Source organism: Rutidosis leptorrhynchoides, chromosome 7, assembly GCF_046630445.1.
Source record: "Rutidosis leptorrhynchoides isolate AG116_Rl617_1_P2 chromosome 7, CSIRO_AGI_Rlap_v1, whole genome shotgun sequence".
NCBI lineage: Eukaryota > Viridiplantae > Streptophyta > Magnoliopsida > Asterales > Asteraceae > Rutidosis > Rutidosis leptorrhynchoides.
In genome coordinates, this window is record NC_092339.1 from 233,794,177 (window position 1) to 233,812,769 (window position 18,593).

At 32.5% G+C, this 18,593-nt stretch overlaps 1 protein-coding gene across 1 annotated transcript; it reads right to left on the minus strand.

Moving 5' to 3' along the window:
- Positions 1 to 3,768: 3,768 nt before the first annotated feature.
- LOC139859909 (uncharacterized) lies at positions 3,769 to 4,998 on the minus strand. Its single transcript, XM_071848683.1, has 3 exons — positions 4,631 to 4,998; positions 4,099 to 4,429; positions 3,769 to 4,023 (listed from the first exon to the last, which is right to left on the minus strand). The coding sequence occupies exons 1-3, from the start codon at positions 4,996 to 4,998 to the stop codon at positions 3,769 to 3,771; spliced, it is 954 nt and encodes a 317-aa protein (XP_071704784.1).
- Positions 4,999 to 18,593: the final 13,595 nt, after the last annotated feature.

Consider the following 18,593-nt stretch of genomic DNA (forward strand, 5'->3'; position numbering starts at 1 on the left):
GAAATGATAGAGGGTGGGATAGAAACTCTGACAAGAATGGTGCGTGATTTACAAGCTATACATACTACACCAAAATCATCACCAACCTCAGCACCAACAACACTTGTAGCACCGACAGCAATAGTACCACCATCAGCAGCATCAACAGCATAACCAGTACCAACAACAACAACATCATCACACGTCTCAACTTCTCAATCTATACCTCAAGCATAATCATCATTCTACGAATCGTTCTACATAAACTATCTTCGTCCTTCATGGCGATTATGTAATCTCTAATGTTTTAGAGATTATGTACTCTAGTTCTAGCCGTAAATCTGATGAGTTTAATATCACATTGACTCATTAAATCCATGATTACGTCTGAAGAAAATATATATGTATATATGTTTTCATAAAGATTGTAATTAAAATTTTTATTGTATAAACTGTTAATGGTGAAAATAATTTAACGGGTAGGTAATACCCGAGGAGTATTTAGATTTCGCATTAATAAGTTACACTGTACATTCTTCGAATCTGATTCAACAGTCATTTACTATCCTACTTACAACCACAGCTATACGAATCCGTTCACCACAGAATAACCATTTTCATTCAACTTCATATTTGGATTTTGACTTATCAGAATCCAACAAGTGGCATAATGAAGAAAACATTGGACAAAATAAAATTTGTTAGAAACAAACAAATTAACTATGAGAAATTCTGTTAAGAATCCACGCTAACAAAGTCCTAGCTAACTGTTCCTAGCTAACTGATTAATTCCTTATTACATTTATTTATCGTAATTTAATTATCGCAATTTATATATCGCAATTTAAATTCTCGCAATTTTATTTATTGTCATTTAATTTCTGTTATTTATTTTACACACTTTAAATATCGGGACACGTATACAAGGTTTTGACATATCATATTGACGCATCTATATATATTATTTGGAATAACTATAGACACTCTATATGCAGTAATGTTTGAGTTACCTATACAGGGTTGAGGTTGATTCTATAATAATAATATATATTGTAAAGACCCTAATCTTACAAATTTCAAAACTTATAAATAAAGGTAAATGAGCATTATTCTTATTCGAATTCAAACCATAGTCAAAACACCAAAGTTGACAAACTTATTCAAAAGTACTACTAAACCAAAATAAACTACTAAATCTTGATAGAAATCTCTAAGGCAAGGTGCTAAGTTCACTCCACTCTACACTCTTCCCTCATTCCCAACGCCCCATTTATTACCCGTCGTATAAGAAGGAAAACAAAGAATACGACTGATCCAAAGCCCAGTGAACGCATATAACAAAGAACAGAGTACAGTATGACATGCATGAAAAATTTCAAAACAACTTATTTACAATTTAACTTATTTTAAAATCAAGGTGCAAATATGTATAGATCCTTAATAACGAATATGTCAAAATATCAAAGTCACGTACTAAGAGTTAAACAAATATATATATCAAATTATCCAAAATGAAATCATAGGGTAGCTACTCCACTAATCATCCATATCGGTGACGTTTCGTATGACACTACGACGAACATACACCGTCAAAATAAAAATCCTAGGATCGATCCATACGCCTCCTATTACAAATATATAATAACAATGAGCTCGTACCACCACAGGACAATCAAAAGGAGACGCCGTAGATATAACAAATACGGTCGATGTCACGTTACCGGTGTCACAAAAACGCTCTCATGAGACCACCATGAATAGGTTACTCTTAGGCACATTTTAAGAAAATGTTTTAACTGATTTATAAATTATAATTTTTTAAATACCTTTTAAAGTGATTAATAGACTTTAAAAGATATTTAAAAAGGAATTAATGATATGACTTAAATATTTTATGCTTGACCAAATACTTAAAATGTTTATAATATTGTATGTCGTATAATTTTTAAAATCAAGTGTCAACCCAACCATTCGGTCCAACCTTTGTCACGAGTCATGTTACATAATATTTTAGCCCTTAACAAATTAATAACTTAAACGAGACTTAAAAGGACATGTAAAGCCACATGGAATGAGGGACACTCGATACGAATCACCGTACCACTCGCCACACTCACACATGTTCTTTACCGGAATGTTTTCGACATTTTTCTGGGGCTGTTTCGAGGCATGGTTTTGACACAATTTTCAAAGGCCAAAGTATTATAATTTCCTCAATTAACAAACATAATTAGCAACCTTGTTAGTACGTCCAAAATGAGGAAAACACAACACAATATATAGACTAACAAATATAATGAATTTCCAAATAAGCATGTCATACCAATAATTTTTATACACAATTCGAAACAAGGTTTTGAGAGGAAAGATTTACCGAAGCGATCCTAAAACCACCTAAAACATACGTACCTTATGTGGAATGACGAAATTCCAAGGACAACAAAATACCACCAAAAGAAACGATCACCGAGCCAAATCTAATGAATACGCACGTATGAGTACAAAACACATTCAAATAGGGAGTATATAATATCCTTTATTTAATTAGTGTTACCTTATGATTCTTATATGTTTGTTTCTATTTATTTTCCATATTATCTAAATGCATCCAGTTAAGTTCGTATTATCGTTTTATACTTAAATTTGTTTAGTAACCTACATGTTATACGGATTTAGTAAGTTAATTATAATAGTGGCCATATGCAATTTAATTCAATTGCATCAACTGTTGTCACTTATGTGGCTAGACCTCAATGCCCATTTGTCATAATTTTATAAGTATACTCATATTAATATTTACAAGCATTGATAGTAGCATAAAATTTGTATGCTTTAATTTTATCAAGTTATTATTTTATATCCTAGTTACATGAAAACTATCATTCATAAAATTTTATGGGGTTATAATTCATGAACTCTGTTTATAGACATATAATTAACAACTAAAAAAATTGTGATCAAATAACGCTGAAAGAATTAGAGGAATTAAAAATGATATTTGATTACTTTGCAAATAAGAATCCGTACCTCAAAATTATCTAAATCTACGAACAGTTGCTTATCAAAAAATATATCATCATATCTTCACTTGAAAATGAAACGAGGCTTCGAGTGGTCTTCTGTGGGATTTTGATTTTTGTGTAGAGGTTTGAGTTTATATATAGATGTAAGACTTAATAAATTATTAAGGTATATGAATCCAACAAATCCTACAGCCCCATTTCAACTTTATGTTAGCTGTCAAAGCATATCCAAAACTATATTTTAAAATAATCCTAATCCATCAATTTTGAACAAAAGTGGAACTCCATCAGACCATGTTTAATTACTTTCCATACCACTACATAATTTAAAATTGTTATTGATTTATTTATTTATTTTTTATTAATAACAAAACTACTAATCTTTTAACAATCCATTAGTATTAATTCGATCGTATTTATTCAGTTGTTATATATTTAAGAATTGTACAATAGTTATGTATTCATCATCCACTAACTAATACTTAAAATTTAAGTAGTAGGGTAGTGATAGTTAAAAATTATTGTGTCCAGCTGAAATTTATGGATTTAAAAGCTTCCACTAACCATTTTCAATTATATTACTTTACTTTACTTTTCATTTTTTTATTATTATTTTTTTATCAGCACAAAATAATAATATTTTATTATCATTCTACTCCATGATATCTATTTATATTTATATCTATTAACTATAATTATTTCAAAAATTACAGGTATTACATCTCCACCTATTTAAAAAAAATTACGTCCTCAAAATTGAAAGAAGTTATGGAATTGAAACGCACCAATTAGCAAACAAATGAGGGTGCTCGGCCTGCATGGTTTCCTTAAGTTCCCAAGTGACCTCGCTAGCAGAATGATTCTTCCATTGAACTTTAACGAAAGGGGTGGAACTTTTACGAGTTACTCGCTCCTCGCGTTCTATAATAGCATCGGGTTCTTCAACATAAGAAAGATCAGGTCGAATTTCAGAAAAAGGATATTGCACCACGTGCAATGGATGATAGTGGTAACCCCACAACTGAGATACGTGAAATATGTTATGAACATGAGATAACTATGGCGATAATGCTAAACGATAAGACACTTCACCAACTCGATCCAATATCTCAAACGGTCCAATATATCGAGGAATGAGCTTTCCTTTTAAACCAAAATGACGTATACCCTTCCAAGGTGACACCTTTAAAAACACCTTATCACCCACCACAAACTCTAACGGACGTCGGTGTTTATCGGCATACACTTTCTGTCTCAATTGGGCCTCCTTCAGTCGATTCATAGCTATAGCGACCTTTTCATTAGTCACTCTAACCAACTCAGGTCCTTCAGTCAATTTCTCTCCCGTTTCATTCCAACAAACTGGCGCTCTACACTTTCGACCATAAAGCATCTCAAATGGTGCCATACAGATACTTGCCTGCCAACTATTATTATAAACAAATTCCACTAAACATAAGTACTCATCCCAATTTCCCTTCCAATATAAGGCATACGCTCGAAGCATATCTTCTAATATTTGTATCGTACGCTCTGACTGTCCATCGGTTTGTGGATGAAAAGCGGTACTAAGCTTCAATCGCGTACCTCAAGCTTTGTGTAACCCCTTCCAAAATCTAGATGTAAACCGAGGATCACGATCCGATACGATGGATGAAGGAACCCCGTGTAATCTCACAATTTCCTGCTGAAAAAGCTCGGATAGCTTACTTACCGAATAATCCATGCGGATAGGCAAGAAATGAGCCGATTTGGTAAATCTATCAATCACCACCCAAATAGCATCGTGTCTTTTCACAGTCTTTGGTAAATCACAGATGAAATCCATTGAGATATCATCCCACTTCCACACGAGAATGTCCAACGGCTGCAACAAACCACTAGCACGTTGGTGCTCAATCTTTACTTGTTGACAAGTAAGGCACTTCCCAACATATCTAGCAACGTCTTTCTTCATGCCACTCCCCCAAAAGTGCTGCTTTAAATCCTGATACATTTTGGTCGAACCAGGATGTACGGAAAAAGGTGAGCTGTGAGCCTCAGACAACAGAGCCTCACGAATAGCATCATCATTAGGAATACACAATCGATTCTGACACTAAATAACACCATCATCATCTTCTCTGAACTCTTTCACTTTACCCTCTTCCAAATTTTGAAACACTGTCCACAAATCCCCATCATCCAATTGAGCCTCTTTTATTCTAGTAATTAAATCAAACTCGAATTTTAGATTTGCCAACATCCCAGATGCTCCTCTCTTACTCAATCCCATATCAAATCTTTCAAATTCTCGAATGTGAATAACCAAACATGAGATGCTACCAAATGTTTTTCTACTCAAAGCGTCGGCTACCACATTCGCTTTACCCGGATGGTATTGAATGTTTGCATCGTAATCCTTCAATAACTCAAGCCACCTTCGTTGTCTCATATTTAGCTCTTTCTGTGTGAATATGTATTTGAGACTCTTGTGATCGGTGAAAATATCACAAGTTTCTCCATAAAGATAATGCCTCCATATTTTCAACACAAAAATCACAACAGCTAACTCCAAATCATGAGTAGGGTAATTAACCTCATAAGGTTTCAACTGCCTTGAGGCATAAGCAATTACCTTACCATGTTGCATCAAAACACAACCCAAACCATGCTTAGAAGCGTCACTATAGATTTGAAAACCCCCACTTCTCGAAGGTAATGCAAGGATAGGAGCTGATACAAGTTTTTTCTTTAACTCATCGAAACTCTTTTGTCGTTCCTCGGTCCACACAAATTTTTCCCCTTTTATTAACAACTTGGTAAGAGGCAAAGCAATCGTTGAAAAACCTTCAACAAATCTTCGATAATACCCAGCTAAACCAAGAAAACTTCGAACCTCAACAACAGAAGTAGGTCTTGACCAGTTTGTAATAGCCTCAATTTTCGCTGGATCCATCATTATACCTTCAGCTGATACAACATGACCCAGAAAGGCAACTCGTTGCAACCAAAATTCACATTTAGAGATCTTTGCAAACAATTTCTTACTTCGGAGGGTTTCAAGTACAACACGAAGATTATTCTCATGCTCTTCTTTACTCTTTGAGAATACCAAGATATCGTCAATGAATACGATCACAAACTTATCCAAATACTCATGGAACACCCGGTTCATTAAATCCATGAATACCGCAGGAGCATTAGTTAATCCAAACGGCGTCACTAAAAACTCATAGTGCCCATAACGAGTGTGAAAAGCAGTCTTAGGGATATCTTCTTCTTTAACACGCAGTTGATGATACCCAGACGTAAGATCAATTTTAGAAAAATACTTTGAACCTTGAAGTTGATCAAACAAATCATCAATACGCGGAAGCGGATAACGGTTACGGATAGTAATATGATTTAACTCGCGATAATCAATGCAAAGTCTCATGCTACCATCCTTCTTCTTGACAAACAAAACCGGCGCACCCCAAGGTGACACACTTGGTCGAATAAATCCACAATCTATCAATTCTTGTAATTGCTCCTTAAGTTCTTGCTACTCGAGTGGTGCCATACGATAAGGAGCTTTTGATATCGGTTGAGAACCAGGAATCAAATCAATCGAAAATTCAACTTCACGAACTGGAGGCAAACCTTGCAATTCGTCAGGAAATACATCGGGAAACTCTCGAACAACATCAATATTTTCAAGCGAAGGACTCTTGATAGACAAATTCTGAATCGAAGCTAAATAACCAACACAACCATGTGAAATGAGCTTTTGCGCCTTAAGCGCTGAGATAACCTTAATAGATTTTTCCGGAAGATCACCATTAAAGACACAATCGGGTATAGAATGATTTCCAAACAAAATCCTCTTAGAATAACAATAGATAGTCGCGTGATGATGAGATAACCAATCCATGCCAAGAATAATGTCAAAGTCATGCATGGTCATTGGAAAGAGATTTGCAGGAAACATGCAGTCATTGAATTCCAAACGGCAGTTTTGATACACACGATCTATAATTTAAATACTACCCATTGGGGTAGAGATTGTAAACGGAGTAGACAACCAAGTTGGAGACACTTTCAAATATTTCGAGCTCTTAACAGACACAATCGAGTGCGTAGAGCCAGAATCAAACAGAACGAAAAGGGCACGATGGTGTACAAATACATGACCAGTAATAGTACCTAATCATATCAAGAATGTATGAACAAATAACTCAAAAGAGATATTTTTAAAATGAAAAAGGATCCGAATATACCGGTTGCGTCTGCAGCCTGAGCAGTAGTCATGGCAAAGACGCGTCCACCAGGAGCTGGAGGAGGAACCCTCAGAATAAACCCAGGTCTAGGATTCTTGCAGTCCTTAGCTAAGTGACCAACCTCTCCACAAGCAAAACATGAACCCGCACTACGGATGTTTCTTTCCACAAGTCCCACAAGGTGCATTGGCATTAACATCACCATTTCCATTACCCCTTTGTTGCCCTTGGGGACGGTACACTTGTAATTGACCATGGTTATTATTATTTGGCCCGTTGTCAATCTTTAGCTGATTTCCTCTATTATCCCAATTATTACCATGATACCCTTGGTTCCCAGATTGCTGACCCTGTTTGGTAGTCGGTGGCGGCATAGATCGTAGCGGTTGTACATTCTTAACCCTCTTATTTTTACCATCATCATTTTTTGTAGTAAAATACTCGGCTCGTTCCATCTCCAAATTCCAAGAATAATCGGCTGCCTCAGCGACATCAAAACATTTTAGATTAATCATTTTAGAGCGGTAACGCCCATGAAAAGCCCATTTGTACTTACGGACTTGGTCCTCGGAAGACCCAACAACAGCCCCAATCAAACCCACAAGCCTCAAAAACTTTTTAGTGAAATCATTAATAGACTCATCACTCCCTTGCTTAATATTCGCATACTCCCGAATCACAGCCTCTTTCTCCGCCTCATAAAAGTACTGACGGAAAAACAACTCCTTGAAATCAACCCAATCTAACGAATCCTCAAAATCGATACCTCCTTTTGCTTGTCTCAAAGTGATCCACCAACGCTGAGCATCCCCGTCTAGTTTATAAACAGCCAATGGAACCCAAAATTTCTCTTCACAACTAAGCACTCGATATATCTTCTCAATGTGAGTAATCCAATTCTCGGCTTCAACAGGAATACTAGCAGTGCTGAATGATAAAGGACACTATTTATGAAATTGTCCTAGCCAAACATGAATAGAATCCCCCGTTACAGCTTTCATCTCCACATACTCATCCTCATCTTCATGCTTAAAAGTCTTGCCACCTTGCTAACGCATAGCGTCAATATCTTGAGCTACAATGTTGGGTAACAAATTCGTGATTGTTTGGTTAATCTTGTTTTCTACCTCCTCCTCAGACATCCCTTTTCTTTTCGGTGCCATCTATGAACGAGATGAGGATATAACGGTTACGATTAGTAAGAAGGATAACAAGAGAATATGAGAAGCGAAAACATATTATTAATGTTGAAAGAAAATCCTAACCCAAAGTCTACCCAAATCTCGAAGGCCATAACTTAGGACGTAAGTTTCTACAAGAGGGAACCTAAGCTCTGATACCATCTGTAAAGACCCTAATCTTACGAATTTCAAAACTTATAAATAAAGGTAACTTAAAAGGTAAATGAGCGTTATTCTTATTCGAATTCAAACCATAGTCAAAACACCAAAGTTGACAAACTTATTCAAAAGTTCTACTAAACAAAAATAAACTACTAAATCTTGATGGAAATCTCTAAGGCAAGGTGCTAAGTTCACTCCACTCTACACTCTTCCCTCGTTCCCAACGCCCCCTTGATTACCTGTCGTATAAGAAGGAAAACAAAGAATACGACTGAGCCAAAGCCCAGTGAACGGATATAACAAAGAACAGAGTACAGTATGACGTGCATGAAAAATTTCAAAACAATTTATTTACAATTTAACTTATTTTAAAATCAAGGTGCAAATATGTATAGATCCTTAATAACGAATATGTCAAAATATCAAAGTCATGTACTAAGAGTTAAACAAATATATATATCAAATTATCCAAAATGAAATCATAGGGTAGCTACTCCACTAATCATCCATATCGGTGATGTTTCGTATGACACTACGATGAACATACACCGTCAAAACAAAAATCCTAGGATCGATCCATATGCCTCCTATTACAAATATATAATAACAATGAGCTAGTACCACCACTGGGCAATCAAAAGGAGACGCCGTAGATATAACAAATATACGGCTACGGTCAATGCCATGTTACCGGTGTCACAATAACTCACTCATGGGACCTCTATGAATAGGTTACTCTTAGGCACATTTTAAGAAAACGTTTTAACCGATTTATAAATTATAATTTTTCAAATACCTTTTAAAGTGATTAATAGACTTTAAAAGATATTTAAAAAGGAATTAATGATATGACTTAAATATTTTACGCTTGACCATATACTTAAAATGTTTATAATATTGTATGTCGTATAATTTTTAAAATCAAGTGTCAACCCAACCATTCGGTCCAACCATTGTCACGAGTCATGTTACAGAATATTTTAGCCCTTAACAAATTAATAACTTAAACGGGACTTAAAGGGACATGTAAAGCCACATGGAATGAGGGACACTCAATACGAATCACCGTACCACTCGCCACACTCAAACATGTTCTTTACCGGAATGTTTTCGACATTTTTCTGGGGCTGTTTCGAGGCATGGTTTTGACACAATTTTCAAAGGCCAAAATATTATAATTTCATCAATTAACAAACATAATTAGCAACCTCGTTAGTACATCCAAAATGAGGAAAACACAACACAATATATAGACTAACAAATATACGAATTTCCAAATAAGCATGTCATACCAATAATTTTTATACACAATTCGAAACAAGGTTTTAAGAGGAAAGATTTACCGAAGCGATCCTAAAACCACCTATAATATCCGTACCTTATGTTGAATGACGAAATTCCAAGGACAATAAAATACCACCAAAAGAAGTGATCACCGAGCCAAATCTAATGAATACGCACGTATGAGTACAAAACACATTCAAATAGGGAGTATGTAATATCCTTTATTTAATTAGTGTTACCGTATGATTCTTATATGTTTGTTTCTATTTATTTTCCATATTATCTAAATACATCCAGTTAAGTTCGTATTATCATTTTATACTTAAATTTGTTTAGTAACCTACATGTTATAAGGATTTAGTGAGTTAATTATAATAGTGGCCACATGCAATTTAATTCAATTGCATCAACTGTTGTCACTTATGTGGCTAGACCTCAATGCCCATTTGTCATAATTTTATAAGTATACTCATATTAATATTTACAAGCATTGATAGTAGCATAAAATTTGTATGCTTTAATTTTATCAAGTTAGTATTTTATATCCTAGTTACATGAAAACTATCATTCATAAAATTTTATGGGGTTATAATTCATGAACTCTGTTTATAGACATATAATTAACAACTAAAAAAAATTGTGATCGAATAACGCTGAAAGAATTAGAGGAATTAAAAATGATATTTGATTACTTTGAAAATAAGAATCCGTACCTCAAAATTATCTAAATCTACGAACAGTTGCTTATCAAAAAATATATCATCATATCTTCACTTGAAAATGAAACGAGGCTTCGAGTGGTCTTCTATGGGATTTTGATTTTTGTGTAGAGGTTTGAGTTTATATATAGATGTAAGACTTAATAAATTATTAAGGTATATGAATCTAACAAATCCTACAGCCCCATTTCAACTATATGTTAGCTGTCAAAGCATATCCAAAACTATATTTTAAAATAATCCTAATCCATCAATTTTGAACAAAAGTGGAACTCCATCAGACCATGTTTAATTACTTTCCATACCACTAACATAATTTAAAATTTTTATTGATTTATTTATTTATTTTTTATTAATAACAAAACTACTAATCTTTTAACAATCCATTGGTATTAATTCGATCGTATTTATTCAGTTGTTATATATTTAAGAATTGTACAATAGTTATGTATTCATCATCCACTAACTAATACTTATAATTTAAGTAGTAGGGTAGTGATAGTTAAAAATTAATGTGGCCAGCTGAAAGTTATGGATTTAAAAGCTTCCACTAACCATTTTCAATTATATTACTTTACTTTACTTTTCATTTTTTTTTATTATTATTTTTTTTATCAGCACAAAATAATAATATTTTATTATCATTCTACTCCATGATATCTATTTATATTTATATCTATTAACTATAATTATTTCAAAAATTACGGGTATTACTTATATACTTTGAGTTGTGATCGAGTCTGAGACATGTACACGGGTCACGATACGTATTTATTAATTCGAATATTATATATTAAACTATATATGAATTATTGGACTATTAACTGTGGACTATCGACTGTGGACTAATAACATTGGACAATTAAAATAAATTAAAATATTGATTATAACATATGAAACTAAATATTTCTCCAAGTTTGCCACTTGACTTCATCTTAAACCTCATTCGTATCTTGACGATTACAATCTTCGTTCAAACCTGAAATGTCCCGTTCATATTGATTATAAACGTTCCATATTAATTGATTTCGTTGCGAGGTTTTGACCTCTATATGAGACGTTTTTCAAAGACTGCATTCATTTTTAAAACAACCATAACCTTTATTTTATCAATAAAGGTTTTAAAAATATTACATAGATTATCAAATAATGATAATCTAAAATATACTGTTTACACACGATCATTACATAATGGTTTACAATAGAAATATATTACATCGACATATGTTTCTTGAATGCAGTTTTTACACAATATCATACAAACATGGACTCTAAATCTTGTCCTTATTTTAGTATGCAACAGCGGAAGCTCTTAGTATTCACCTGAGAATAAACATGCTTTAAACGTCAACAAAAATGTCAGTGAGTTATAGGTTTAACCTATATATATCAAATCGTAATAATAGACCACAAGATTTCATATTTCAATACACATCCTATACATAGAGATAAAAATCATTCATATGGTGAACACCTGGTAACCGATATTAACAAGATGCATATATAAGAATATTCCCATCATTCCGGGACACCCTTCGGATATGATATAAATTTCAAAGTACTAAAGCATCCGGTACTTTGGATCGGGTTTGTTAGGCCCAATAGATCTATCTTTAGGATTCGCGTCAATTAGGGTGTCTGTTCCCTAATTCTTAGATTACCAGACTTAATAAAAAGGGGCATATTCGATTTCGATAATTCAACCATAGAATGTAGTTTCACGTACTTGTGTCTATTTTGTAAATCATTTATAAAGCCTGCATGTATTCTCATCCCAAAAATATTAGTTTTTAAAAGTGGGACTATAACTCACTTTCACAGATATTTCCTTCATCGGAAATAAGACTTGGCCACGGATCGATTCACGAACCTATACAAATATGTACATATATATCAAAGTATGATCAAAATATAATTACAAACATTTTTATTATGTTATAAAGATTTAAGTCAGCTATCCTCATTAGTAACCTACAACTAATTGTCCACAGTTAGATGTACAGAAATAAATCGATATATATTATCTTGAATCAATCCACGACCCAGTGTATACACGTCTCAGGCTAGATCACAACTCAAAGTATATATATTTTTGGAATCAACCTCAACCCTGTATAGCTAACTCCAACATTACTGCATATAGAGTGTCTATGGTTGTTCCAAATAATATATATACATGGGTCGATATGATATGTCAAAACATTTGCATACGTGTCTATGGTATCCCAAGATTACATAATATATTAGAATACATGTATAATATAATATAAGTTAGCTAGGATATGATTTGTATAGATTTGTTAAACATTTCTCGTAACTAAAAAGATCAAAAATATCCAATCTTGTTTTACCCATAACTTCTTCATTTTAAATCCGTTTTTAGTGAATAAAATTGATATGGTTTCATATTGAACTCTATTTTATGAATCTAAACTAAAAAAGTATAGGTTTAAAGTTGGAAATATAAGTTACAAGTCATTTTTGTAAAGGTAGTCATTTCAGTCGAAAGAACGACGTCTAGATGACCATTTTAGAAAACATACTTTCACTTTGAGTTTAACCTTGATTTTTGGATATAGTTTCATGTTCATATAAAAAATCATTTTTCCAGAAGAACAACTTTTAAATCAAAGTTTATCATAGTTTTTAATTATCCAAACCAAAACAGCCCCCGGTTTCACTACGATGGCGTATATCCGATTTTATGGTGTTCATCGTGTTTCCAGGTTTTAAATCATTAAGTTAGCATATCATATAGATATAGAACATGTGTTTAGTTGATTTTAATAGTCAAATTAGAAGGATTAACTTTTGTTTGCGAACAAGTTTAGAATTAACTAAACTATGTTCTAGTGATTACAAGTTTAAACCTTCGAATAAGATAGCTTTATATGTATGAATCGAATTATGTTATGAACGTCATTACTACCTCAAGTTTTCTGAATAAAACTACTGGAAATGAGAAAAATGGATCTAGCTTCAACAGATCCTTGGATGGCTCGAAGTTCTTGAAGCAGAATCATGACACGAAAATAAGTTCAAGTATGATCATCACTCGAAATAAGATTGTTATAGTTGTAGAAATTGAATCAAACTTTGAATATGAATATTATCTTGAATTAGAAAGATAACCTACTATAAATAACAAAGGTTCCTTGACCTTAGATGATTACTTGGAATGGATTAGAAAGCTTGGAAGTAGACTTGCAAACTTGGAAGTATTCTTGATTTTTATGAAACTATACTTATGGAATTTATGAAGAACACTTAGAACTTGAAGATGGAATAAAGATAACCTACTGTAAATAACAAAGGTTCCTTGATCTTAGATGATTACTTAGAATGGATTAGAAAGCTTGGAAGTAGACTTGCAAACTTGGAAGTATTCTTGATTTTTATGAAACTATACTTATGGAATTTATGAAGAACACTTAGAATTTGAAGATGGAACTTGAGAGAGATCAATTAGATGAAGAAAATTGAAAAATTAAAGTGTTTGTAGGTGTTATTGGTCGTTGGTATATGGATTAGATATAAAGGATATGTAATTTTATTTTCATGTAAATAAGTCATGAATGATTACTCATATTTTTGTAATTTTATGAGATATTTCATGCTAGTTTCCAAATGATAGTTCCCACATATGTTAGGTGACTAACATGGGTTGCTAAGAGCTGATCATTGGAGTGTATATACCAATAGTACATACATCTAAAAGCTGTGTATTGTACGAGTACGAATACGGGTGCATACGAGTAGAATTGTTGATGCAACTGAACGAGGATGTAATTGTAAGCATTTTTGTTAAGTAGAAGTATTTTGATAAGTGTTTTGAAGTCTTTCAAAAGTTTATGAATACATATTAAAATACTACATGTATATACATTTTAACTGAGTCGTTAAGTCATCGTTAGTCGTTACATGTAAATGTTGTTTTGAAACCTTTAGGTTAACGATCATGTTAAATGTTGTTAACCCATTGTTTATTATATCAAATGAGATGTTAAATTGTTACATTATCATGATATTATGATATATAATATATCTTAGTATGATATATATACAGTTAAATGTCGTTACAATGATAATCGTTACATATATGTCTCGTTTCGAAATCATTAAGTTAGTAGTCTTATTTTTACATATGTAGTTCATTGTTAATACACTTAATGATATATTTACTTATCATTTAACATAATTAACCAAGTGTATCAATATCTTAATATGATTCATATGTACCTAGTAAGACGTTGTTATAACGATAATCGTTATATATATCGTTTTCGAGTTTCTTAATTTAATAGTCTCATTTTTATGTATATAACACATTGTTAAAATACCTAAAGAGATACCTACTTATAATAAAATCATGTTAACTATATATATAACCATATATATGTCATCGTATAGTTTTTACAAGTTTTAACGTTCGTGAATCACCGGTCAACTTAGGTGGTCAATTGTCTATATGAAACCTATTTCAATTAATTAAGTCTTAACAAGTTTGATTGCTTAACACATTGGAAACATTTATTCATGTAAATATCAATCTCAATTAATATATATAAACATGGAAAAGTTCGGCTCACTACAAAACCTTTCATGATTCTTGAAAACACCTCAATCAAGAAGATGAACCAACCATACTTCATCTACGAAAGAAAAGATTGATGCATATAGTTATGCACCTGAAAAACTCTTGGAAACTGAGTAAACGTTTAACACGTAGCTGTGCTAATTCCTTTAGTGTAATTATTACCGAAAATAACTTTGCAACTCATGTTCGAGATAGCCAGTTTTGTCACAGCTCCAGCAAGTCAACTTCGACTTTTTGTCTGAAACAACCTTATTATAATCTTGATATATATGCGTGCTCTTTTATTGTTACCGGAGAACCTTTCATATTCCACCATATTACCATCAGCGTTTAATCATCTAAAAACACAATTCTCTTGAAACCACCTCAGATTGATAACCGATGATTCAGATATGGTAGCATTAAATGCAGAGGAAACAACAAAATTGTAGATGGTTTAAACGGTCAAAAGTTTGATAATAAAGAATGGAAGGTTGGGAACGTTTGATTGAAAATTTAGTACTGAAAAACAGATTGAGCTAACCCTGAAAGAGGTCGAGGACAAATACAAGGACCAAACTCTATATTCAAAGAATCCAAGTAATTCTAGATCCAATGAAATCTTCAGCAAATATCTTGCTCCGAAGTCATGTTAAATCTTGTGGAAAATCTTTCTTCATCAACCTTCGATCTTAGAAATTCCAAAATATCATCATAAATATCTTCGATATTTCTGAATATATCTTCATAAATATTCTTGTCCGATATTAATTATCTCTCTGCGCTATCTGTGTTACATCATAAAAGAAACCGTTTTATATTCTAAATCTCTGAAAACTTAGGGTTTGGATTATGAATGTTTTTGAAGTAGTGTTGGAAACTGATACATGAGTTAGTATAATATAATGACACTTGATTAACGTGATTATATTACAGTAAGTCATGCTGAGCTTCTAATGGAACGCGATGATTCACATATCATAACGTCATCATGTGCCATGTTACACGACTCTTACATTTTACCTAATTTATAAACATATCAAGAACATATTTTCTTGACAGTTCTAACTTTCTCTTGATATTTGGTGACTTATGAAATGTCCCGTTCTTATTGATTAAAAACGTTCCATATTAATTGATTTCGTTGCTAGGTTTTGACCTCTATATGAGACGTTTTTCAAAGACTGCATTCATTTTTAAAACAAACCATAACCTTTATTTCATAAATAAAGGTTTAAAAAGCTTTACGTAGATTATCAAATAATGATAATCTAAAATATCCTGTTTACACACGACCATTACATAATGGTTTACAATACAAATATGTTACATCGAAATCCGTTTCTTGAATGCAGTTTTTACACAATATCATACAAACATGGACTCCAAATCTTGTCCTTATTTTAGTATGCAACAGCGGAAGCTCTTAATATTCACCTGAGAATAAACATGCTTTAAACGTCAACAAAAATGTTGGTGAGTTATAGGTTTAACCTATATATATCAAATCGTAACAATAGACCACAAGATTTCATATTTCAATACACATCCCATACATAGAGATAAAAATCATTCATATGGTGAACACCTGGTAACCGACAATAACAAGATGCATATATAAGAATATCCCCATCATTCCGGGACACCCTTCGGATATGATATAAATTTCGAAGTACTAAAGCATCCGGTACTTTGGATGGGGTTTGTTAGGCCCAATAGATCTATCTTTAGGATTCGCGTCAATTAGGGTGTCTGTTCCCTAATTCTTAGATTACCAGACTTAATAAAAAGGGGCATATTCGATTTCGATAATTCAACCATAGAATGTAGTTTCACGTACTTGTGTCTATTTTGTAAATCATTTATAAAACCTGCATGTATTCTCATCCCAAAAATATTAGATTTTAAAAGTGGGACTATAACTCACTTTCACAGATTTTTACTTCGTCGGGAAGTAAGACTTTTGGCCACTGTTGATTCACGAACCTATAAAAATATATACATTATACATATATATTAAAGTATGTTCAAAATATATTTACAACACTTTTAATATATTTTGATGTTTTAAGTTTATTAAGTCAGATGTCCTCGTTAGTAACCTATAACTAGTTGTCCACAATTAGGTGTACATAAATAAATCGATAAATATTATCTTGAATCAATCCACGACCCAGTGTATACGTATCTCAGTATTGATCACAACTCAAACTATATATATTTTGGAATCAACCTCAACCCTGTATAGCTAACTCCAACATTCACATATAGAGTGTCTATGGTTGTTCCGAAATATATATAGATGTGTTGACATGATAGGTCGAAACATTGTATACGTGTCTATGGTATCTCAAGATTACATAATATACAATACAAGTTGATTAAGTTATGGTTGGAATAGATTTGTTACCAATTTTCACGTAGCTAAAATGAGAAAAATTATCCAATCTTGTTTTACCCATAACTTCTTCATTTTAAATCCGTTTTGAGTGAATCAAATTGCTATGGTTTCATATTGAACTCTATTTTATGAATCTAAACAGAAAATTATAGGTTTATAGTCGAAAAATAAGTTACAAATTGTTTTTGTAAAGGTAGTCATTTCAGTCGAAAGAACGACGTCTAGATGACCATTTTAGAAAACATACTTCCACTTTGAGTTTAATCATAATTTTTGGATATAGTTTCATGTTCATAATAAAAATCATTTTCTCTGAATAACAACTTTAAAATCAAAGTTTATCATAGTTTTTAATTAACTAACCCAAAACAGCCCGCGGTGTTACTACGACGGCGTAAATCCGGTTTTACGGTGTTTTTCGTGTTTCCAGGTTTTAAATCATTAAGTTAGCATATCATATAGATATAGAACATGTGTTTAGTTGATTTTAAAAGTCAAGTTAGAAGGATTAACTTTTGTTTGCGAACAAGTTTAGAATTAACTAAACTATGTTCTAGTGATTACAAGTTTAAACCTTCGAATAAGATAGCTTTATATGTATGAATCTGATAATGCTAAAAACGAACATATATTTCATAGCATTATTCCTCAAGAAAGACAAGCTTTTAGTTGCAATTGTTCTATTTACAAGAGATATTCGTTTAAATAATAAAAGGTGAAGACAAAAGACAGATTCGACGAATTGAAGACGCAAACGACCAAAAAGCTCAAAAGTACAAAAGACAATCAAAAAGGTTCCAATTATTGATAAGAAACGTCTCGAAATCACAAGAGTACAAGATTCAAAACGCAAAGTACAAGATATTAAATTGTACGCGAGGACGTTCGAAAATCCGGAACCGGGACTAGAGTCAACTCTTAACGCTCGACGCAACGGACTAAAAATTACAAGTTAACTATGTATATAAATATAATATAATATATAATTAATTATATTAATTATATATATATTATATATATATAATAA